The following is a 26,154-nucleotide window of genomic DNA, read 5'->3' as shown; positions in this document are numbered from 1 at the left end:
AACCTGAGCACCCCACCCGTCAGCCCTGCCCCCCTCTGTGTCATTCCTGGGTCAGGGGCCTCCCCGCTCCACATCCTCACCACGCTCTGACTGGCTTCCTGCAGGGGACCTGCTGGCACTACAGTCAGAAGAGCTGATGCAGGTCTGCGTGGGGCCCTAGGGGAAAAGCTGGGGGGCATGAAGGTCCCTGGGAGGCAGGACAGGCTGCGTGATGCCCAGGGACAGACCTGAAGAACTTGACTTACAGGTCTGTGACGTCCATCAGGCCTGCTGCCTCACGGGTGTCCCTGGCTCAGGACTTTAGAAGGGAACCCATCCGTGTCTTCAAAGGCTTCCAGAGTGTGCCCCAAAATAGAATTGAGCAGCTGCATGGCACCTGGTTACCAACTCCACCATCTCCACAGGGTGGAAGTAGGGTGGCTCGAAGCAGAAGGTGTGAGAACGTGCCTGGATGGACAGGTGGAGGAGTCAACAGTCTCCAACACCTCCTGAATTAAAATGTGAAAAATCAGGCTACATTTTAATGTTTCAAATCCCACACGGGGTTTGGAGTTGCAGATTCTGTCCTGTAGCAGAATAAAGCAACCTCACGGGCATTCTGGATAAGCTCTGACTCACAGACAGCATCTGTGAATAGCTGCAGTTCGTCAGGTGCTTTCCCAGCATTCTCTCGTTATCGCAGAAGCTTCCGGAGGCTGGTGACATCCTTTCCCTGCAACCGAGGAAACAAGAGGCATCCTGTGTCCCACATCCGCCAGCTCAGCCCAGGGCTCCCTGAGACAGGAGCACCCACAAAGGAGATGGACTATTCCCAAAGTAAGACAGAGTCCAGAAAGCACACACCATATTCTTCCTGAATTAATCTTTGCTGGTAACTTAAGGAGGACTTCAGCTGGGACAGGAACAGATTCATCATGTTCCTTTGTGGCAAGGTTTCATATTTGAAACAAAAAAATCCCCGTAAAAAACCAGACCAGGTGACCCCCACCTCACCATGTGTTGTAGAGAAGAACTGCACTTTGTAGGGTTTTCAAGGCAGATGAGCAGGCTTTTCTTCCAAGGCACTTCCAGGTGGGTTTGAACCATCAATCCTTCCACTACTCAATAACCTAACCGTTTGCACCACCGGTTCTTGACTGTCCAGGGGCTTTGGCTCCCTGATACCCCCACCATCCACCCTTCTCAGCACTAATGATCACAGAGCACTTGACCAGGATCTAATTTTAAAAGCCAGTTCCATCATTTTGAGGGAAGAAGCTAAAGCTCCGGAGGGATCTGGCCCTTCTTTGGCATTTTCTCTTATTAAACGCCTCACCTCCCACTCCTCACCAAGTTCATTGCCATTAGGGCTACCCACCCACGCCCAGTCCTTAAGAACCTTAAAACATTTGTTGCACACCCATGTTTATTGCAGCTTTGTTCACAATAGCAAGGAGTTGGAAACAACCTAAGTGCCCATCAACAAACGAATGGCTAGAGAAGCTGTGGTATATTCGCACAATGGAATACTATGCTGCATTAAAAAACAAGGAACTCCTGCAATATTATTCAAAATGGTTGACTCTGGAGAACATTATGCTGAGTGAAATATCCCAGTCACAAAAGGACAAATATTACATGATGCCACTGTTGTAGAATGGGACTGTCCTTGGGGCTGGGGAGAGACTGAGTAAGATGGGTTCAATAATGTATACTGCACTGAAACAGAGGAGGGAGAAAACGGTTTAAAAGAGATATATAACTAGGTATTTCTGTCATCACAGGAGTCTAGAGCGAGGGCTACATGGTGGAGGGGACCTGGGGGAGGGTTTGTAAAACAATGAAAGAATCTTTTCTTTTACTTTTCCATAATTTTTTACTCATGTACTTATAACTTGTTAGTCAAATTTGCGTCTTCTAGGTTGCAACACCCCCGTGATACATCTTCAAGGATATGAACATGTACGGCCAAGCACAATCGATAAGAGTGCATCTAAATTCCAAAATCAATCTCCATAATAGTCTATGTGTTTCCTACTGCCAAAGGGGCCCTTTAGAGTAGTGAGAGAAGATCTTCACCCTGAAACCCACAGCGTCCCTTTTCAGCAGGAAGTAGCTAAGAGAATTCGCCATCCCCTTTTCCTCATGACTCAGGGTGAAGTCTCTCTCAGGGAGGAGTGATAGGGAATGGCAAAGGACACACTGACAAAGAAGATTAATCAGAACTGGCTTTGACAAGCACTGTGGCATTTGGACAAGAACAAACTGGGAGGAGGGTAGAGAGAATGGTGCAACAATGAATGAATGGAAACCCAAAATCTCTGTAAATGTTTATGAAAATTAATAAAATATAATTATAGGAAAAAAAAAGAACCTTAAAACATTTGTGAGTACAGGTCAGCTACCTCTGCCCCTAAAACTCTGGGTAGTATTTTGAAAGCTGGACATGGATACCAGCCCCCCACCCCCTGCACACATCCCATAGTGTCAGGCACAAGTGTCCTGTTCCCTGTCACCCTGCTCCTGGAAATCATCCTGAAACAACTCAGGGCAGATGTAAATTAGTGAGTCCAAGTTAGCAAGAGTATGGGCTTGAGCACTGTGATTCCAGCTGAGCAGTGAAATGCAAATGTGCTGGAATTTCCATTTCACTCACAGCATCCTCAAAAAGCTGAATCCTCATTGGAAAATGCTTGTCATTCCTCTGTAGCATCTGGTCCCCACTGGACCCTCATTATTTCCTTCACCTGCTCCCACCACCGACCAAACTGTGCAGCTCTGCAACTGCATCCTGGCCCATCCTCACCCTTCTGCCCCCAACCCTCACCTCCTTGTACCCCCAATGTTTTTCCCAATAAAAAAATATTAAAAAAAAAAAGCTGAATCCTCACCTGCTGGAAATTTCCAGCTCTCTGGATTGGGTGCCTCACTCTGAATCTCCATCACTAAAGTCTCTGTCAGTCCTATCCGCTCCCCCCTCGTCCCCAACGCCACACTAGGTTGAGGAAGATGCTTGAAAAAACAAGTAAAACACGCAACCCATCGCTGGCTGTGGAGTTCAGCCTGCAGAGCAGAAACAGAACTGCCCCTCGTGGTTTCGAAGGCTGTAATCTTTATGGCAGCAGACTGCTTCTGCTCCCAGGGAGCAGCTGACGGATTCAAACCACTGGTCTTTACCAAGCAAGCGCTTAACCAGTGTACCAAAGGTCTCCTTAGGGGATTGAGAGAAAAGGTATTTGGAGCAGTTTAAGGCCCAAAGCTGAGTGATGGCGACGTGACTCATGTTTATGCAGTAAGTTAGTATCACTGCAAAGCCCAGAGCCTGTCCTTCCTTCCCACAGGCCTTTGGACAATGTTATATCTGTGACCAAGGTCACCTCTGTGGAACAAAACAATCCCATGATATTGTGCCAGAAGTTACACTTTTATTTAACATTTATAGGATTAACATATAGTTACAAGGTCAATATAAGCCTTCCAATGGAAGCACTTTATTTGGTTTAATTACATCTCCAGAGACAAATAAATGGGCAATTTCCAGGACCTTCACAGTGGCAAAGGACTTTACAACACTGAAATGCCTCCAAAGTTTAGAATTAGTGACACACACCCACACAGCCACACACACACACAACTTGAAAGGTGCATCATGTTAAAAAGGAATCTTGGATAATTTTCTGACTTTTTTTTGATGATGTAAGTAAGCACAAGAGGCAGAGCCAAAAAGAAGCATGAAACCAGTAAATACTGGTTTAGCATATTACGTTTAGCATCAGCGTTAACTTTTCCACCTTCAGTAAGCGTCTTCTGCGATTACAGATGTTACCAAGAGGCATTCAAGGCCCCTGCTACAGCTGCTGAGGCAAGCTACAGCTTTGTCTCAGCTGTGCCTAACAAACTAAAAGTTTCAAGATGAGCGTGATGAAAACACAAAGATCCCACAACAGCTTTCCATGCCTTTTGAGTTTTCCCCCTACTTATTCTAAGAAGGAAAAAGGGGATCAGTGACGAGGTCCTCTCTTTCACTATGTTTTTAAGTCACTTTGGGGGCAGGCTCCCTAACAATGAGGCTTTCTTCCACACAATGTTCTAGCACTGGCGGAGAAATGGCAAGCAGTGGGCAGCGGGAGGAACGAGACGCTATTTCTATTACACATGTGAAATGCTCCGTAATGATGGAAATGGTTTCACAGTAGGATTCCCAGTGTAAATGATATATTTCAACTATCATCATATAATAATTTATTTCCTTTAATAAGCCCAGCTGGTACAGCATTGCTCTTTCCACATTAGCCACACAGACAGGCAAAAAAGAAAGCAAACACTAAGGTTAAACATTTAGAAGCACTCCTTTTCCATTCTGTGTTTGGACCCGAGTGATACAGCAGGGGGAGAAAAAGGCACAGGAGATACAAGGGGAGGGGTACAAGCATATACTGGCTTTAACAGACATTAAAAGAACAAATTACAGCAGCTTATACTTTTCTCCTTACATTGCAGGAAAATGAATCTATCCTAACCCAGAATGTGAAAGAGGTAATGCTCATGCATTACTGAGTCTCTAAAAACAGATTAAAAACAAGTAAAACAAACAAACAAAAAACCCCATTTTGCATCCTTGTGGATTGGAGAGTGGTCAGCTTGACTTGGCGATGTTCAGAAGTCTCTGGAGATCTCTGGCCATCTTGTTGACAAAGAGCCCTCCCAGGAGTGGCTGGGACCTGGTTACCTGTGGGCTTGCTGGTTTGCAGAGGCAGAGGGCACAGCCCCCTCTCTCATCCTTCGGCATTCTGGATTGAAAATCATCTGCCAAACCAGTCCTCTGGCTTAACTGACCAGCCAGGTACAGTCAGGTCACCACCATCGGGGACGGAAGCCCACTGCCGATGCAGCAGCCCAGGCTTCCACGACTCTCCAGGAGACACTTTTCAGGGCCTGTTCTGCCTCCCCAACCTCCCTTCTGAGGAAGACAGGCTGACAGGAGGCCTGCGCTTGTTCCCCTTGTTACAACCAAAGCCACTTCCTCTTCAACTGCCTACCCTTGGCACTGCCTCGATTGTGGCTTCCAGCCACTGAGGGCTGACTGAGCTGCTCCTGAAGTGTGGTGTGTGTCAACCCTGGTTTGCTGAAAGGAATGAGATTCCTAATTTCCACACATGCCGTGAACCACTAACAGAGACAGGTCATCCGTCAGGCCCTGTGTTTGCAGTCCCTGTTCTGTGAGAGTTCTCGCCTTACATTCTTAAATAGGGAGAAGCACTGAGAACGCCAAGTGACCACTGAGTTACACACGGCCAATTTTGCCCTTGGGCTTCAGGTGCCGTTCTTGCAGCTGATTTCTGTTGACTGTTTCTGCACCAAATGAAAAGAGAAGCTACACGGCTCTAAGGCATGAGTGGCCACGGTGACACCATCTTAGTTTGTCCTCAGATACTCCAAAGGGGAAGGAAACGAAGCAAACCCAGTTGAAGGCGGGTGGCCTGGAGGACACACAGGGTCACTTGACAGACCACAAGAGGAATGGGGTCTTTGGTGATGGAAGCACTAAACTCCTAAGATGGAAATGTTGGGGTTCATGGAAAAGAGAGGATTTCATCTTTGCAATGAGCTAGAGTGCTAAGGCGAGCCACTCGTTCACAGAGTGCCTCCCGTCTGCAGGTCTCATTAGCAGAGAGGAGCAGGAAGAGGACCTTCTGGAAGGTGGACGCACGCAGGCGTCAGGGCTGACATGTGCCTGGAAACTGACTTCCAGTTCAGCCCCTCCGAGCCTCTGAAGACCGTCTCCAACAAAAAAAGCATGAGTGCACATTGGCCCCAGTATCAGCCACACAAGTCCTGGAGCTGAGACAGCAAGGAGGTGGCTGTGGTTCAGTGTGGAGCAGAGCACCCGGAAATCAAAAAAGGCCCGCTTAACACTCCAGAAAAGATGGTGTCATTCTTCTGTAAATGACACAGGAAAGTGACGCAAGGGGGCTCAGTCTACCTGGGTTAAGCCTTCCTGATCCAGATTCTGTGAGTCTCCTCATGAGACAGGGGGCGGAGTTTTCACAGAAGGCACAGTGTGAAATGAGGATCAGTCAGGACCTGTGCCAGGTGGACTGAGGGCCAGTGTGCCAGTGAAGGGGTGGGGGTGGGGGTGTCTTGCTGGAGGTCTCCCTTGACCGTGCAGTGTGGGGAAAGGGACAATCCCTACAACTTGCCCCTCAAAGAGGTGGCCAGTCTGGGCCATGGGGGTAGCCGAGCCACAAGAAGCATGCTGTAGAAAGGAAAGAAAGGAAAAGGCAAGCAGCCGAGGGGCGTGGGGCTGAGATTCAAGTGGTACCCTCCACGCCAGACCAAGAGTCCATTCACACGGGCGCGTTTGAGGCCTGTGGGGACAAGCAGACCAAGTGGTTTCTCCCGGGAAGGCTCAGCTGAGGCTCTGGATGCCAAATGCCACCTTTAGGAATCTACAACACAAAAGAAAGAAAAGCTTTCTGTTAGGGAGGAAGGCAGCAGGCCGGAGGCGGGCACTCTGCAGATGGCACCGCCCTGGTCAGGGGAGGGTGGGTAGAGAAGGCAGGAGGGGGTGTTTTAGGCAATTGGTTACCACAGGCTCATTCTGAGGTAAGGAACTTTCACGGTTTCATCTCCAATCATTGCTTCAGGGATAAGGGAACCTTCCTGACTCATCTTTTTAAATCAGTTTCATTTTGAGAGAGCGAGAGACATGCTTAACTTCCCAGAATGATGAAAGGAAAGTAAAAGCTCAATTTTCTCTCAGTTTGAAACTCCTTATTCTCTAACGGGCAAGCATAGAGAATATTTGGCGAAAAAGAAAACTTGTGTTCTACGTTTCTTCAGCCATCAACAGTGAAAGTTCCTCATCTTGAGGAGAGAGAAAAGCAACAAGAGAAATGCAGACATTTTTCCAAGCCCTTCAGGATATACAGGGTAAGAAACAAGGAAGCTGGTATCATGTAAAAGGATTAAAAAAAAAAAGCATTTGGCTAGGAAATTCCTCATGACTAAGAATGAAATAGTTAAATATACATATTACGCAGAATACCTTTCTTGGAAAGGTGATATCATTTAAAATACACAACACTGAGAAAAAAATATAACGTTTATTAAAGAGGCCAAGAGAGTACAGCTGAAAGACGCCAGACAAATTGCTTTCTTGGAGAGTCAAGAGTAGAAGGAGACAGTCACGTTGGCTGGATTCAAACACAACTTACTCAGAACCCAAGTGTCTAATAATGTCAAGTGTGGGATGGGCAGCAGGGAACAGTGCTTGCAGCTGCCCCAGTCGTTAAGGAAACAAAAAGGTCATTAGCAGCAGAGTCACCAATAAAACAAACAGATACAAGAGCAAAACATTAAAACAACTAAATCAAGTCATTGTTTTAGATCTTTGCAGTATATACAAATACACTCTGGGGTGGGTGGGGGATTATGGATATAATCAAGAGAAAACAATTGAGAACACAAAAACAAAATCACAAGAGGTCACAATTCAGTTGACCAGCTGACAACTGCTCTCATCTAAATATTTTTGGCAATCATTAAATAACCACATCTTTAGACACCACACAAAAAAAGCGCACTGACATTATGAAGAATAAAACAACTGCTTTCAGTTCCGGGCACCTCAGCCCAGGGTGGTGTTTGGGGTGAGGTCTGAGGAGTTTTTATAAACAAGGTGGTGTCAGTCAGCTTCTACACATTATTACCCAGTGAGTGTATCAACAGATGGGAGGGAAACTGGAGGGGAAAACAAAACATAACCTTTACAAGCCACCTGAAATTTTGCTGCTTTTATTTTTTTCAAAGAACTGCTGGAAGAAAACAAAACTACTTTGGGCGGAAATTGAAATTCCTGATATTTTGGGAATTGTTTCAATACTATTTGTAATACTTTACACATTGACTAGAAGAAATGAACCTACAAAAATAGCACACATTCATCTGTTTTAACTTAAAATAATGATCATGAATTTATGTACACTAACAGCTCCCCCTCTCCCGCCCTATGCAAAGCAATAGAGCTATTTTCTGAGTCAAATTTGCAAGACTCCAAAGAAACACTCACACACATCCCTTCACAGAACGCCACACTGGTCAAGGCAGCCTTTCAAAGGCTAGGGTTAGTCTTGCCTGGTTTGGGGTTTTTTCCAAGGCTTAGTTTGCCTTCTCCAGTAGCTGGCAGTCTAAAATGAGTTCATCATTGGATAAAAAGATTAGATTTTAACAGATTGGGTTTCCAAATCACTTGGTTCCATCTCAATTGGTAATCTTCCAAACAATGCCCCCCACCCCATCCCCATTAATTTCAATTCAGCAGATCAGTCGGCCAGAGTAAAACTGCTTGGTGAGAGCGTGCAAGCCTGGGATTTCTTTGGAAGCAAACGGCCACATCTCTCTCTCGTTCAGAGCGGTTGGTGGCTTCAAGCTGCCACATTTCTAGTTAGGGGTTAAGTGCTTAACCATTGTACCACCAGGGCTCTTTGGTGACCTCCTTGCTGCTCATTAAAACAGGGTTCCAGGATCAATTGACTTTCTCACTTCACTATTTCAAAAGGTGAATTGAAACCACTGTCCTAAAGAAGTATGGGGTCAGGACAAGTCATTCATTGTGTCTGCAGAGGCATAATAATGGAAAATAGGAGAAAAAAAATTTACAACATTTTAATTATTTCTTGAGATGAGGAGGTTAAAAAATGAAGACAATCAGGTTGAGAAGCATCTACTTGGTGGCTTTGACGGTATACGTTGCCGTATCCAACACTGCTGTAACCACTGTGAGAAACTCGTCAAGGGGTCCACGTTGGCAACTTCCTGAGAATCTATAATTATTTCCAATTTCGAGTCTACTGGATGCTTCACTGGAGAAGGAGGGGCAATCTCCTCCTGTGCCAATTGGATCTGACTTGATGGTACACAACAACAACAACAAAGTTCAAAAGCTTATTGTGGGAGGTGGGCTGTAAGTCTGTAAGCAGGGCTCTCAAATTCCATTTAGATGGTCCTTATGAGATTTTAAGGTAACTTGCTCAAACACAGGCCTTCCCGGAGCATAAATGCTCATCATTTTTACCGGTTTTTCAACAACAACAAAGTTCAAAAGCTTATTGTGGGAGGTGGGCTGTAAGTCTGTAAGCAGGGCTCTCAAATTCCATTTAGATGGTCCTTATGAGATTTTAAGGTAACTTGCTCAAACACAGGCCTTCCGGAGCATAAATGCTCATCATTTTTACCGGTTTTTCTCCCCTGATGTGCTGCTGTCCAGTTAAAAATTAGCTTTGAATTAATCTGTGCTTATAAAATGAGGCAATAATGCGAAGGCAAGAAGGCCATTTTTCCTATTTAAAAGAAGGAACAAGGATAAATAATTTCAAAGGAAAATGCTCTCTAGCCCCATTGCTTTCCTTCAGACCTGTTTATAGTGTGTGTCTGGTCTCGACATGGAGTTTCATTTACAAGACACAACTGAACACTGGGCTGGGTACCTGTCTACCCATCTCATCAACTCCACCATCTACCCTTCAGGGCCAATTTAAGAATGCAAATTTCCACATGGCCCAGATTTGCTTAAAGAGGATGAAAAATTTCCTTTTCGTCTACAGTTAATAATAAAAACAGTTAATAATAAATTTTTCCAAAGTGAGTCTTGTGATTGCCACTTAAAACAATCCGGTAAATTCAGAGGCAGAGTCTTAAAGATGTCAGTGATTACACCTGCCTGCCACCCCGGCTGTGCACAGGGATGAGGTCAGAGTCTGTGTGTGGAAGTCGCTGCGCCTAGACTGGGTTCTATTTATAGGTCACCTGGGGAAGTGTGAGCTAACACAGCTGCTCCCACCACAAATCCTTGACCAGAGACAGAACCGAGGGGAGAAAATGTCAGAAAAGGGATGGAGACATGAGCGGGCGCTGCTGTTACACAGGCTGAGCTGAATGGCATTAACACATCTGATCACCTGGCCCAGCTGGGGAGGGAGAAGAAGGCACATCATCAGAGAGATCTGTCGCCTTCTGGACCTTACGTTTTCAGATTTCAGTTGGCTTTTTGAGATCATAGAAACAAAAATCTGAACTAACAATGACCTTAAACATGTTTAAGAAAAATAATTTAGTACTTCTGTAAGAATTTTCTCACTTCTTCTCACAGGAGTCCCTGTGTGGTACAAACGGTTAAAAATGCATCTAGCTGCTCATCTAGGGCCTGGAGCTTCAAGTCCACTCAGAGGGGCCTCAGAAGAAAGGTCTGATGATTTACATTAAAAAAATTATCCAATTGAAGCCTCAAGAAGCAAGTTTACTCTGACACACACAGGGTTTCCAGGGGGGCACTCAAATTTCAGAGCACATGGTTCTTTTGTTTACTCAAGAAAGGAGGTTCTATTTTATTCAAGATTTCTCTTAAACAAACACAAAACGTAACAAACTGGCACAGTTCAACTGATGGAGTGACAAACAGTGACATTCTCCTGTCGTTTTATGGCAGACTCCAGGTATAAAGACGAGCCGGAAGTCTTCTGCACCCCGTGATGTGATGTGTGGACTCTGCAACTCAGACAAATGATTAGAGACTAGACTGCAACTTTTTTTCTTTTTGTGTGCGTGTACCGTCAAATCAGATCTGACTGGTACAGGAGGAGATTGTCCCTCCTTCCCCGGCAGAGCATCTGGTGGATTCGAACCGTGCGCCTCTGGGATTGTAGTTGCAGCTCCTTACCACTAGGCCACCAGAGCTCCGACTGCAACCTTGTTTTTTTTAAAAAAAAAAAAATCTGCAGATGCTGCCAAAGAAGGAATGGTTAGCATATTTCAAACAACACAGTTGTAAATTGGCAGTTGGCATCTTTCCACATAAAACTTCATCTCAGCAAGTGGAATTTTATTATCACCAGAATTAGCCAAGGGAGTGGAGGGGTACCATCCCTAAACACCGACTGTGATGCTCCCATCCATTCTTTGGAAGAACTGCCTCTAACAGTCAGAGTTGTTTTTAAAGTTTTGTTTTGTTTTTAAAATTGGTATTAAATATAAGTCTTAGCACCTTTGGCATTTTTGTCCAAATAGACTTCGACGTATGAAGTGGGAACGTAACCCTCTTCATCTTCGTTCCTCCGGATGCGGGTCCACCCGTCGCCTTTGTCTTCCTCTATGACAAACAGTGTTTCGCCTTCAGCTACCGAAATGGTTCCTTCATTCTGACCTGAAAAACAATTATCAGAGTAGTTTAGGCTTCCTGTTAAATACAGGTAGAGAGTAAACAGGAACCTATGAAATCAAGTGTGTGTGGTAAAGGGGGAGGGAGACCAAATTCACCAGCTCTGAGTTCTCACATGCAGTTACCACTATTACTCAGACCTCACCAGCTGCCCCCAAACCTTTCCTGCCTACACAGAATCTTCCACGTCCTACCCTTTTGTCCCTGTCCCCCCCCCCAAAACAAAGGTGAGTCCTCTCCCTCATCTCCCTTAGACGTCTCTCTTGGGGTGAAAACACCTTCTTGATTTCAATTACACTTTTTAAAACAATAATCCTATTATCTCCTCACAATTCTGGTCCTTTTCCTACTTTCTGCAGCACATTTCCACCTCGATGTTATTCTAGCACCTGGACCTTAACGTGGGTGCAAATGAACTCACTGTTTTTTGCCCAAATTAGATCCCCCCTCAAATTTCCTAGTTTAGCAGCTAGCTGCCCTCTCTCAGGAAGATAATTTCAGTAATCAAATCTGACTGACTCCTCTCTTTCTGATTTCCAACCAGCTAACTGGTTTCCAATCAGGCTAACTGGTTCGTCAACTGCAGCCTCTCCTCTGTCCATTCCTTAACAAAGGCCACCTGTTAAAAGAATCCCCCATAACTAGCCATTGCTTTCTGACAGACACATGGTTCAGGGAGTCACTGGTGGTTTGTCGGGAGGAGGGATGGAGGGAGTCTTGGGTGTGGAATGTAACTGGAAACACCTAAACCTATATTTCTCTTCCTGGGTTTGTCATGTGGGTCACTAAGTCTATTACAGGCTCTGAAGGATCCTGTAATGAAGAAATCTGTAAAAGGCGTCTATCTCAGGGCTGCCCCAAAGTACCTGAGCTCTTAATATGCTTTGTTTTGGCTTTAAGTGCACTCTTCCAAAAGTCATCAGTATACTAACTACCAGCCCAGTTTATCTAACCATCAGCACTGTTTTAAACCCTATCCTGTCAATGACAATAAATCCCCTAAGGCACAGCTCTGATTATGTCAATATGTTGCTTAAATACACCCAAATAGCTCCTTGCTCATTCTTTGCTATTTGCCCGCGCCTTGGCACTTTCTACTTTCTAGTCTCCTGTCCCACTGTCAGCAAAGATAAGCTGCACAACAGACACCCCCACCCCTCACTCCCATGCTTGGGGGCCCATCCTGCTGATACACCACAGCATCCAATGTTCTCTTAACCCCTCCCCAGAGAGTTCTGTACCCACTGCCTTACTCTGTTGCCCTTGTCCTTGTAAATTCTCTTCTGTCTTGTTTCTACAGAGTGGATGCCACACCACATTTCCTCCTGGGGTCCTTTATAAGACAAACCTAAACTAGACCCACATCTGTAGAGTCGATTTTGACTCCTGGTCATCCTCCATCAAGCTTCCAAGGCCATAAGTCTCAACAGGAGCAGACTGGCTCCTCTTTTTCCAGTGGAGTGGCTTGTGGATTCGAACCATTTGTTGACCTTTCAGTCAGCAGCCAACACAAGCCTCAATATTAAGACAGGAGTTCGAGAAATATGAACTAATCCATACTCTCCACTGGATTTAAGCTCACAGATAGTTGTTAAATTGCATGAATTAGGAGTCAAAATGCATACCCATCAAGCAAATAATAAAGATGTCAGGAGAATGAAAGCGCAACAGAAAAAGATTCCGAAAAGCTTTCAAAGAATGTTTGTATCACAAAAACAGAAGAGTGACTCAGATACAAACGATGAAAAATAAGGAAACTAGGCTGATAGGAGAGTCACCTTCAAATGTGTAGAGAACTTTACAAGTCCCGATGGCGGGAAGCGGCTCCTCGTCGTCAAATTCGTCGTCGAAATCAGTGGCCAGTACCTTCATCTCACTCTCCTGACTCTGTTCCTCTGTGTAACTGCCATCTGGGCTGCTCAAGAAAGAAAAACACAGCAACTATAGCGACCGACTTCAGCGAGGCCTGGAGTGCAGCACACACAACAGCCAAGTGCCTGCAGGCCCCGGGCTGTCGTCGTGCGCCTGCGTCACCGTCTACAGAGAATTCTAACCTTGCATCAGGAGGAAGAAAAAAATCACAAGTCAACTGTAACAGGCAGTTAGGTATTAAACAAAATGCTTTACACTCATTTCCAGATTCCAGAATTTAGGAATAAATACAAAGTAAAACAAATGTAATACATTTGTAATGCAGCTGTATTACACTCACCAGCCATATCAGCACTAGATCAAAAACTGATGCAATTCCAGGCTGATTAAATCAAGTTACCCTCACATTGACATGACCTGGCTTATTCCATGGTCAATGTCCCAAAATCTGTGGCTCAAACCATAGTTTTATTTTTTTTTTTAATTTTATTTGTGTGAGTGTACCGTCAAATCAGATCTGACTGGTACAGGAGGAGATTGCCCCTCCTTCCCCGGCAGAGCATCTGGTGGATTCGAACCGTGCACCTCTGGGATTGTAGTTGCAGCTTCTCAAACCATAGTTTTATGCCAATGAAATTAGAAATCGAACCCCTCCAGTAATTTTGACAGTTGATCTTCTACTTAATAAATCATTGAGAAGCTACCTCATAGTTAGAATATGAGTAAGCTTTTGTTTCTTTTAAGGAGTCTAAAATTATAGTAAGTCCTACCATGCCGTATCCACCTACTTTTAGTAGGATAGCAGCTAGGACTATAGACTCTAAAATAGGAGCTTCTATAGAGACTTTGGGTAGTTGTAAGTGTAGGTCATATGAGGTGTTTCAACTATAAAGGCTAACATGCATGCTAGTCAGAAAAGTCAGAGGCTCCTGATGGGTCCAGCGTTTGGTCCAGTTAGGCTTGCCAGAGGCCAATAACAAAACAAACAGTGCTATACAGATACTGTACCTCTCCCGGTCCTGGGGACAGCTGTTAACTGACGGGGGGTTCTGGGCATCGTACATTCCACTCTGTCGGCGGGCCTGGTCCCCTCGTGCTGTGAGCCTGCCTTCCACCTCAGCCAACCAGGCCTGAAAACAAAAATGAGGCAAGGGGTCCTGAACTCACTCAAGAACCAGAAAACGGGGTGTAAGACCTCACTCACACTCGAGGCCATTTAAACTAACATGGAAAGACTCTGGGGACAGAATATCTAGTTTATTCGCATTTGACCTTCTAAATGTATTCAATGGCAAATCCTTTAATCAACCCACTACTACTGGAGAAGTAGAGGTGAACTTGAGATGATGCAATAGTTCACAATGTGGCTTTTAGTATCTTCTGAGTCAAAAGTTCTATGACCATGAGGTCAAACTTGTATTGCTTGCACTCAGTTTGAAAGCTGTACTTCTCAATTTTTTTTAGAAGTATACATTTCTCCCCCCTAATGCTGAAGAAACTTTTACACAGGAAAAAGGAGGCAAAATGATCTTTGCAATAATGTAAAGTTGATGTTATGGGTTGAACTGTGTCCCCTCCAAAAAATACAGTGAATCCTAGTAACCAGTATGTGTGAATGAGACCTGATTTGGAAAGCAGGCCCTTGTGGATTAGTTAGCATGAGGTCAAACTGGAGTAGAGTGGGCCCTGATCCATTACAACAGAAGGCAACAGACAAGAGGCAAACAGATCAAGCAGTGGGAAGGCGGCCTTGTGAAGCAGGAGCCCAAGAGTGAAATGGTGCTGTCACAAACCAAAGAATGCCAGAAGCCAGGAGAGGCAAGGAAGGATTCTCCGCTCAGAGCCTCAGAAGAAAACACGGCCCTGCCAACACTAGATTTTGTACCTGTAGCATCTACACTTTGGAGACAATCAAATTCTGTTTTTATCCACCTGGCTTGGGGCACTTTGCTATCCCAGTCCAAGTAAAGTAATACAGACAGTAAAGAAAGAAAAAGAATCAGGAAAAAAAGGTGTATGAGCTTCTGAACAGATCAATACAGCCTTAGTAACTTATTGGAAGATTTTTAAAGATAATGGAAAATGCCATGTTTGACTCTTCAATGCTGGCGAAAATAACTTCTGATTAGAATTAGTTGCTGATTTTTTTTTTATCCTCTGCGGTCTTTAAATGTGTGTGTTTGTCTTTCTGTGCACAGCTTCTGAGTGCCCTTTCTCTGACACACAGAGCTGTCTTAGTTGTCTAGAGATGTTACAACAGAAACGCCACAAGTGGGTGGCTTTAACAAACGCAAGTTTATTCTCTCAAAGTTTAGGAGGCTGCAAATCCAAATTCAAGGTACCATCTCTAGAGGAAAGCTTTCCCTTCTCGGCCAGCACTGGTGAAAGGTCCTCATCATCAATCTTTCCATGGCTCTAGGATCCCCGGTCCAAGGACACACACCCTTCCCAGTTCTTTTTTGGTGGTATGAGGTCCCTCTACTCACTTTTGACTTTTAATCTCTTTTATATCTCAAATAGCATTTCAAAATGCTTAAGAGTAAGGATGTCAGCTTAAAAGCCATGGTTTGCCTGACTCAAGTCATGGTATATTCAATGGCTCCCTCTGTATCTCAAAGTTGGACAAAGAATAAGAAAGACCAAAGAAGAACTGAATGAAGCCTCTGAAGTGTGATGTTAGCACAAGCACTGAATCGTGGACTGTCAAAAGAACAAACAAATGTGTCTTGGAAGTGCAACCAGAGTGCTCCTTGGAGGCAAAGATGGTGAAATTTTGTCTCCTATTCTTTTGGCCATATTGTCTTTGCAAAAAGTCCATCATGCTGGTAAAGGTGGAGAGTCAGAGAAAGAGAAGAAGACCTTCAATAAGCTAGACTCATACAGTGACTATAACAGTGGACGTGAGCATGTCTGGATTGTAAGGATGGTACAGGACAGAACAAGATTCAGATCTGTTGTTCATAGGGTTGCTAGGAATCAGTCAACTTGATAGCACCTAACAACAATATACGTCAAAAAAAGATTAACTCAAGATAGAACCTAATCCTAAAAAAAAAAGATAGAACCTAATCCTCTAGCTTGTCTCCTGCCTCAGTAATAGAGCTGTCACTAAAATTAGCTTCATTAAATTCACAGAGTTTAGGATTACAACACACAGGCTAATGACATCAGTGTAACATGGAGGATCATTACATAAAAGTGAGAATCATGGTCTAGCCAAACTGACACATAGTTTCAGAGGAGATTCAATGACACCAATAATAACCTTTTGGTAATGGATGCTCTTTTTAAAAACTTTTTAAAGAATTTTTCTTTTTACACTAAGATGATGGAAGAAGGATTACTTCCGGTTATATCTTATTAATATAAAACACAGCAGAGTGGACTTCAGTGAAATGTTTACATAAAAAACAAAAATCCTGAAAAAAGCACCATTACCAGAATAAAGAAGTATCAAGCTGCAACGAAAAAAAAAAATCCCCAAATATGTTACATTCAAATACAGTTTTAAACAGCATCAAATTTAAGATGCACAACGGAGAAAAGCTGAGGAGTGGAATATTGAGTGGCTGACAGTACTTCGCCTTTTAGCATAACTCATTCTACACCGTCTCCCTTTTAGTAAGAGAAATGGTGGTGATAGTCTATAACATACACTTAATGACACCAAAGCTTTCCAAGAACACCTTCTCCATACCTCAAACTTCTGGACCTCAAGTCGTAATTTTTCTATATTTTGGCCAACTTCTGTCAATTTGTGATCTAAACTGGCTGGGTCTCCCATTTGAGGATTCTTCAGGTAGACATCTTTCATTTTTGTTATGGCATCTCTGAAAGTGAGAATGAGTAAGACACAGTAAAGGCTAATGTTCTCAGACGGTTATATTCTCCTACCACTTTGAAACCATGTGAAAAGGAGTATGGAGTTTGTTTTTTTTTTTTTAAAGGGAATATTGGTGTTCCCCTTTCTTCTAAAAGTTCTCTATATTAATTTGGCTACTAAAATCTGTATAATCCAGGGGTTGGGAAACAGACTCATCTGCCTTTCACCATCCCCAAATAATAGAAATAAATAAAATCCAATTATTCCCAGTGTGCATTCTTGATAGAAACCAAAACTATAACTGGTATCTTAGGTTTTGTGGCCATATGTTTACTTATAAGAAGCACAGTTAACTGCTTTGAAAATTTCATTACATACTGTTTCCACTTTAAGAGCGAAATGAAGTTACAAATTGCAAGATTTCCTGAAATCATGTTTGGAAGATATCCTACAATAGCCAGAGAGGATACTTCCTAGAAAAGCACTGGAACCCCAGCTAACATAACGAAATTGTATATAAGACCACCGTTTGGCCTATTTATAGAATATAAGGTACCAAATTATCATTTCTTAATTACCCCCCCTTTTCTTGTTGGGTACTGTCGAATCAGATCCGACTGGCACAGGAGCAAAGTGCCCCTCCTTTTCCTTTTCAGCTGAGCATCTGGTAGATTTGAACCTCACGTCTTCAGGATTGCAGCACAACTTCTTGCCACTAGGCCACCAGAGCTCCCTCAAATTATCATTTTTTTTTTAAATGAATGATTCATCAGTTCCATTCAGCAAGAGCACATATATGTATAAACTGAGAAATAATTTAAAAAGAAGTTTTTCAACCAGGATTTTAATATCCCCTAAATTATGTGAAACTATTACAGATTATGAACAAGAGGAGCAGAGCCCAAATTACAGGCAATATCAACTAACTTTTTACTTTTGATAAAAGAGATAGCCAGATATACTTTGCCCTTGTAACTCAGCAGAAAACCTACCTCTCAATTTATAATTCATAAGCAATTCAGTAGATGGACTGTGACAAAACACACCTGCTAAATAATCACTTTTAAATCTCTTTTAGGATTTACCATACTTCCAAGTGGAACTAGGTTTTTTCCATAAGTCACATTGATCCACTCTACCTTTGATCCATCTCCTTTTGTATTTCTTTATTTAATTCATCGACCTTCTGTTGCAGCTTTTCCCTCCTCTGTTCAGGTGGCAGGTTGCTGAAATCCTCTGGTGTTGCACCCTGCAGACACAACCACAAATGAGAAGCCATAAAAGCCACAGGCACTTTAGAAAAGAGAAAACAGAGCAAAGGCTGCAGGACAGATTGAGTCCTCTGACAACAGGTGGATGCAGAAGCCGGCATGGATTTTCATGAAAGACATCGAGCTCTTTCCCATTATGCCCAGCTGAAATGCAAAACCAAATGCATGCAAACCACTAAAGTCCCACAAACCATTCTGCATTCCATTGATGCTAGCCAAAAAATGTTCTGCAAAGGCCAAGGGCAATGCCACAGGAAGGAGATAGGGAAAGAAATACTTTTGACTCCAGTGACAATCACCTAATAACATATCTGAGATAGAGCCTTGATTTTGCTACAAAGTGTGGCCACAAGTTTTTGTCTCCTTAATATAAGGAAGTTTATGTTTTCTTAGTATAAACCAGTGATAAGCCCTCACCCTCAACTGTTTCATATCTCAGCCACTGATTTCTATCTCTCATTTCCTCACATAAGGCTGAAGCCAAAAGTTTCCATACCCATAAATTGACAGATGGGACATCACCTTCCTCAGAGAGTGTGGATGAAAAAGATATTACATATATATATATCCATCCTCCTCCACCATGTGGTCTTCCCTCTGTTGCCTCTAGCCTAGGCTGATCACTTCTTTTTGACACAATTAGCTTTAAAGAATTCCTATCGAATACTCTCTCTGACCTGAAAAATCAATCCGCTACAATATAGGGAAGCAACCTCAGCAGCCTGCAGCCTGTCTGTAGATGTGTGTTGATACCTTGGTCCCCTTTCACAATCACTACCTTTCCTCTGTGCATGTGATTCAGGTTAGGAAAGTTCAATTCCTAGACTTCTTCATGTGCTTGCTAACTACAAAGCTGTGGCCAAGTTGTCACATCAAGTGCTTTTATGTAAAGGGGGCTAATTTCATAGAGAAAGAAAAGTTTACACAATCATCAGGGAATTTACCAAAGAGATTTTCTTTTAAAAGGCCCAATTCTTTTAAAACAAAGGCAAGACTGCCTTGGAAGTGGGTGGAAAAGAAGGGGCCTGGATAATGTCATTTCAAAGGCAAGTTGAGCGTGCCAAGTTGCTCACACGGGGGGCTGTGATTGCAGTTCTTAGCGACTCTGTGACTGGATTTTGTGAGAAGACCAGGCCATGGAGACGGGAAGTATGTGATTCATAAAGGCCATAGAACGGACCTTTTGGTTACTGTTCTCAAAGACTCGCCCGTCAGACACACAGACTGAGCGCCTTGGCTTCCACTCTGGTTTTGTGTCCACTGAACGTGGGATGAAGATGATTTGGGTGAACTAGAACAGAAGTGACTTTCCCCTAATACTAAAACAAAGGAGCGTACTGAGACTGTAACTAAGATGTAAAAAAAGAATTATAAGTAAAAGACCTTCCCCCCACGCCATGCTCAAAGACACTTACTACAGTCAAATGAGTTGTGACTCAGAGTTATCCCCCCATTGAGTGAGTTCCCAAGGCTATAAATCCAAATGGGAGGTGACTGTCTATCTTCTCGAAGGGCTCCTTGCAGATTCCGAAGGGCTCCTTGCAGATTCCAAACCGCAGGAGCTGCACACCCTTTTGGGTCAGCAGCACACCTCACAGACTATGCTCCCAGAGCTCCTTCTGTATACTGTTGTCGTTGAGTGCTGTTCAGTCAGAGCTGACCCAGTGCTGACCCGCCAGAAGGTTTTTCAGAGGCGGTAAATCACCCGGGAGAAGACTGCTCTTCCTTCCCCCAAGGAGGAGCTGGTGGATTCAGACTGTCTTGTCTGCCTTGGGGATGGCAGTGCAGCTCCTTAGCACAGGGTTACCAGAGTTCCCTTTCACACACTGTTGTTGCTGAGTCAGAACCGATCCCAACCCTCCAGCAGGTTTTCAGAGGCTGTTAATCTAATGGGAAGAGATTGCCCTTCCTTCCTGCGGTGCAGGTGGTGGATTCAAACCTCATACCTTTGGGATTGAGGGTCAGTTTCTTCCCACTAGGCCACCGGAGCTCTCTTTCATATACTGGAGTATTAAAATATTTTAAATCTTAATAATTTGCTTTTCCTCAATTCAATCACTGAACTTGGAAAAAAACTGTATTTGTTCTCAGGCTGAATTATAAAAACTGAGGTACTTTTTAAACTTATTTTTTTTTTTAAAGCAGATGTGCAATATAACTGCTTGAGAAAAGTCAGGCACCCCAGAGAGCGGTCAATGGTAATTCCATTAATGTTCACTGAGCATTCATTCCATGGGTAGGGCTTGGGGCGGGCGAGGCTTGGAGTTCTGGTACTGAACACTCAGTTTCAGCTTCTGTTCTGTTGGGGTGTGGCTGGATTAGAAGCTTTCTCAGATTTCCTCTAACCAAAGTCCAATAGACCTTTCTGCAGTGATGGAAATGTTTCTGTCTGCACTCTCCAATACAGTAGCCATTAACCTTGTGTGGACACAGAACACTTAAAATGTGGCAGTGGAACAGTGGAACAGATTTCTGAAATGGGTGTAATTTTACCTAATTAAAATTGACATAGCCACATATGACTGTTGTTAGTTACCAGCAAATTGGCTCTGATTTGTAGCGACCTTGTGCAGAACAGAATGAAATCTTGCCACTCCTGCTCCATTCTAACAATTTCTGCTGTCCTTAAGCTCACTGCAGCAGTCACTGTGTCAACCCAACCTGCGGAGGGCCTTCCTCTCCTCAACTACACTCACTTCTTGTCCAAGCATGGTGCCTTTTGGCTACCGGATCAGACCATGCAGAGCCAGACTATGTAAGATATACATTAGTCATAAACAGCAAAGAAATACGTGAGTGAAAAAAAATACTCCACTTATGCTTATAAATGGATACTCTCAAAAGCAATTTTAAAAATGGAGACAATCAGGTTTCTTTTAATAGATGCTTCTGTGATATTATTTCAGAATGAACCACAGTGATGGCCTCAAACAAGAGATTTAGGTCAACAGCTTTTTTTCTGAAGTCAAGGAAACTTAAGGTTTCCAGAGGGATCTTAAAATGTCATTTTATCCAATTAGCATTTTGAAGTTTGAAGTTTTGAAGCTTTTAAACAGTATTCTGACCTATGAAGGACCCTTTGTTTCTAGGTTTAAGTCAAAGCATATTTTCTGAAATCGTTGGAGCTGCCCAGTTTACAAAGAGGCTTGCCACTCCAGGTGACACATTATTGGAAGAGGGGTCAGACACATACATTTTGAGTGGCTGGGCTTTGTAAGAGGATCTTATTTTACATGCTAGTGGAGTCAAACACTTGCTCTCTAACCAAACAGCACAAGTGCCTTTTGTGATTATTTTTTTTACACTCAAGTCTGTGTGTGTACGCAACTCTGCATATCTTTATTTACTTCTAAGTAATAAAATAAAACAGCAGTTCAATACCAAGTGGGTAAAATGTATTTCAAACCAAAAAAGACTGCCTTATAGGACCACCGCTTGGTGCTGGTACTCCAACAAAAGGCAGGAAAGAAATTCTGGCTGGTTGAGAAAAACTCCAAATTAACCAAGCCAATTTCCCCCCAAGTTGATGCTGCTGATGAATTAAATGCATTTAATGGTCTGGATCTCTTGTCTTCTTCAAGGCTTTTCTGAGGATTTTAATTTGGTCTAAGAAATGCTTCATAAAATATCCTTTGATTTAGCGTTGAGCCAGTTCCTAAACATGGTTGAAAAAACAACCAACTTGAAAAGTATATACATACCTTTGTCCACCTCATATATTAGTGTGGATATATAAGAAAACCATAAACTGCTATCCTAGTTAGCAACAGTAATACAGAAAGCCTGATCTTATTTCTGGTCAAACTGTTGTAGTTAATGGATGATCATTATGTTGAGACAGCAGCTATAAAATCTGAGGATGTCATGTAATTTAGGTATATTTGAAGTATTGTTATTGGTTACATTGGTTAAGAGGTTGGAGTTTAAAAAAAATAAATGTGTTAATGTGATTGTTCACTAGGAGGGCTTTAAGTTAAATAAAAACACAGAACACCAAGTAAATAATTCTGGAAAGGCTTAGGAGGCTCTTTTCACTGTCCATAAAGCCATCTTGTGGACTTTTAAATTAATTGTGCACAAAATACGATTTTCCACTTGTGGAATACCTGAAAATCCTGTTGGTTTTCAGTTCCAAAGGCCAGGGCAGGCTGGCATCACTCTGCCTGATCCCTCAGGAGCCCTGCTTTCTCATCTACTTCAGAGAGGAGTAGTTTTCCATTATGAAATATATTTTTTTAAAAAAATTAAAATTTATTTATTGGCTCCAAAGGATCCAATAGATAACACCACTTGGCAACACTTAACATTTATGTCTGTATTTATATAGAATTTATCAACATTTGTCATCCTCTTAAAGCCCTGATTAAGAAAATCCAAATTATGAGTGAAGTGTTAATTTTCTTAGCAGATTTAAAAGATTAAGACCCCTCTATTAGAGTCTCTACCTTTGCATTTAAAAGGTTTACTAAAGGAACATCAAATAAAGGCACAGGCAGGAGAAACACAAAGCAACAGTTAATTTAGAAGACAGGCCTATCACAGCACCCACAAAACACATACAGAAAAACCTCGTTAGACTCCAGACATGCATGGAATCATTGTGCTTACCAGCTTCAGAGAAAGCTTCATGTAAAAATTGAAGGGATAACGGGGGAAAGAGAGAGAAAATAACAGTGCATCAGAAGAAAAGGATGTGCATCAGTTCCACTCTGTTAACATAACACATAAATCCACCTGTCGATTTGTGAAAACAGCTTGTAGCAAATCTGTGCAAAAGTTCACAAGAGAAGCTGGTCCCTACTGAAATCCTCTTTTTTTGGCTGCCACATTGCCAAAGCCAAGATTAAGAAAGGAAAGGAGAGCTTCAGTCTACGATTTTTTGTTGATCAGGTCAGCCTGGGTGTTAACCAAAGTTCAGGCTGCAATCGGTCACGTAAAATGAGTATAAATGGCAAAAATAATAGTATAGCTTTAAAAAAAATTTTTTTTATTTTATAATTTTTGTGTGAGTGTACCGTCAAATCAGATCTGACTGGTACAGGAGGAGATTGTCCCTCCTTCCCCGGTAGAGCATCTGGTGGATTCGAACCGTGCGCCTCTGGGATTGTAGTTGCAGCTCCTTGCCACTAGGTCACCAGAGCTCCCCTTAGTATAGCTTTTTATATTGCCAAATTTCCCCAAAAAAGTTTTATGCAGACTAAATAAAGTCGGAATTTCAATCTCTCCCACGACATACATGTAATACTTTTGTCCTAGGGAAATTTAATACATATGAGCATTGCGTCTCTTAAAGGCATTATGGCAAAAGTCTGAGACTGGAGAATGGGTGGCCTCTCAGCATTGGGCGGAGGCAGAGCCAGCACGCTCTTCTCGCCTGCAGCCCCAGCACCACACGCCACATCCTGCTCCGTGGGCGTGTTTTTAGTGACTTTCAGAGCCCCATCCACAGAGGGGAAAGGCGTTCTGGGGCAAGTGGCAAGAGTTGCTGCTCTTGAAAGTTACCTTTAGGAGATCGGTAACCAACTCATTCAACTACCAAGAGGTGCTGCTTTCTGTGTACTTCCTGATAACGAGCACGCCACAGCAGCTGCATCCTGCTGGGCCTAAAGGTTAGCAGAGGTTCAGTGATTACTGGACCCCAAAACAGTTTATAGGACATACCAAAATTAGGAAAAGAAATAGCTCCTCATGAACAAAGGCACGCTGCCCCAACGCTATCTCATCAACTCCTTGCTGTCGAGGTGGAAGTGACTCGAGGCTGAGCCGCCACTGGCTATTTCGGAGGCTGTATGTTGTGTGAGGGGAGGCTGCCCATCTTTCTCCTGCAGAGCCATCGGTGGATTTGAACCCCAGAGAGGCGCTACCTTTGGGTTAGCACTGCCACTCTCTACTGACTATACAACCAGGGCTCCCAGCTCTACAGTTCTAGTTGATTCATTGTTAAAGAATTCATTCCGACTCACGGTGACCCTCCGGGGCAGAGCAGAACAGCCTGTAATGAATGTCTCCGCGGCTGCAAGTCTTCAACGAAGCAGACAGCCACAACTTTCCACTACTCAGCAGTGGGCGGGCTGGAACCACTGACCTCCTGGTATATAACTGACCACTTTAACCGCAGCACCACCAGCGCCCCCCCACTGGCTAGAGGGGCCATATCCTAAGAGGTCAATGTGCGCTCCTCACTCAGCTGTTACCCATCCCAGAAAGTTAGCGCAAGTGGTAGTGAGATCATTGGGAAAATCTTTTTTTTTTTCTTTTTTTGAGGCAAAATACCAAAGGAAAGTTTGAAACTCTCTTTTAAACTGGAAGATTGGGCGTTAAAATTCCTTTAACTAGACTTTTAAAATAGAATTTTTTATTTGAGGTTAAATTCAAGTCAGCACTCCTTTCTAAATATGCATGAAGTGCTCAAAAACATTGTCTTCATATGAGAGGATGATGGCAAGACAAAACTTTTGAAAGAAAAAGGATATGCAAGTCACATTTGTGACTTTTCAGACGTGGGCAGGAGGCACTAAGTACTGGCGCGCCTCCCTGTGAACTTTAGCATAGATCTGTTCATCACAATTTGAGTTCTTTGTACATACAGACAAGACTTATGGCACACAGCAGAGAACTTGACAAGTATCTTCCTACCAAGAGCCCTGCCTACACAAACGTTTCCCCCCATGATCATTTAGATTTGACTCATTTTAAAAAATCAACATATGAACGAGGTGCACTGTTTGCTCACTATTCAGCTGCCTCAGTTACTTGTAGTCACATTCCACACCCAGGATTCTATCATAAAAACGACAGCGGAGGAACAGCACCACTTCATAATCAAAACAAGTCACTAGAGGGTTGAAAAGCAAATTCCCATAGCAATGGGAGGTTCTGAATTGTGAGACAAATTCAGTTTTCTGAAGTGGACAGTGGTCACGGACAGGAAGTGTCATCATGGTCCTCTTTTTTTTTAAAAAAAACAACCGGTTATAAACTGGTTTTCAGTGGTCAGTCACCCAATTAATTTAAAAAAAAACACACCTGATCATCTGCTCAGAGAATAATTTTAAACACTTCCTTAAGTGCATTGCTAGCCACCTGAAGGACGAGAAAGCTGTCAGTTTCGGGAGCCGATTAAAGAGGCTGGGGAGCCACAAGCGTCAATAACACATGAGGGTAACACAGAGCCAGCAAGTCCATGTGTTATTGGAGAGTCACAGGCACTAACCTCAAGTACAAAGAAAGGGGACAATGAGAGCAAATAGATAAGCAGAGATACTTAAGATCCACGGGAAATCATTTTTACGTTCTATGAACTTGCTCCTGCTTCGTTGGCCTCTTTGTTCTCCAAGGTCTATGCACACAAACCCTTGATGGATCCGTGTGTTCCGAACACGGATGTGCCCTGGGTGTGCAGCACCCCACAACTGCAGTGTCTGCAGGAGATGACCTCTCGGGGCCACCCTTTGCAGCTGTGTTTTATGGGTGACATGCTGCCGTAAAATCACACACAGTTTCAGTGATAGGAGCTTCTCAGACAGCAGCCACAACTCCTTTAAAGATTTTAACAGAACTAGAATAAAAAGGGGGGGGGGAGAACAACTCCCCCAAGCTAAGTTCATTGACTTTATTAGAACGTTTGTTTCTTTTTTATTGCTCAAGTTTCTAAGATGAAGTAATCTATGGTTAAATTTATATGTGAGATGTTTTTCCTGTGCTGAGGCCTTTCAGTTAAGAATGCTGTTTCCTGTGTAAGAAGCACTTAACAATGTGTGCTGAGGTCCCCAGTCTTGGTGGTCAATGGGGTTAGTGGCTGTGCCGTGACTGGATGACCTGGCCATCACAGGTGAACTTACAACATAGTCCCTAGCCTCAAAGGCATACGTGGGTTTCCCTATTGTCCTCTTCATGAGTTCTTTGTGAAAACAGAAAGACTGAGTCTGCCAATCACCAGCAAGAAAACAAGATAAAATAAAGAATATTAAAATTAACCATAAAATTGTAACATC

General features: G+C 43.2%; 1 protein-coding gene across 1 annotated transcript in view; it reads right to left on the bottom strand.

Moving 5' to 3' along the window:
• Positions 1–11,000: 11,000 nt before the first annotated feature.
• The window catches only part of FNBP1 (formin binding protein 1), a 90,938-nt gene continuing 75,784 nt past the window's right edge, over positions 11,001–26,154 (bottom strand). The window contains exons 10-14 of the mRNA XM_006892460.1: positions 18,029–18,138; positions 16,764–16,896; positions 14,075–14,196; positions 12,973–13,109; positions 11,001–11,179 (exon numbers count right to left, since the gene is read on the bottom strand). Coding sequence (XP_006892522.1) covers positions 11,001–11,179; positions 12,973–13,109; positions 14,075–14,196; positions 16,764–16,896; positions 18,029–18,138 — 681 coding nt within the window. The remainder of the gene's footprint in view (positions 11,180–12,972; positions 13,110–14,074; positions 14,197–16,763; positions 16,897–18,028; positions 18,139–26,154) is intronic.

Source organism: Elephantulus edwardii, unplaced genomic scaffold (assembly GCF_000299155.1).
Source record: "Elephantulus edwardii isolate Elephantulus edwardi_28Jun2011 unplaced genomic scaffold, EleEdw1.0 scaffold00116, whole genome shotgun sequence".
In the NCBI taxonomy this organism is placed as follows: Eukaryota; Metazoa; Chordata; class Mammalia; order Macroscelidea; family Macroscelididae; genus Elephantulus; species Elephantulus edwardii.
This window is presented reverse-complemented; position numbering and strand designations above follow the sequence as displayed.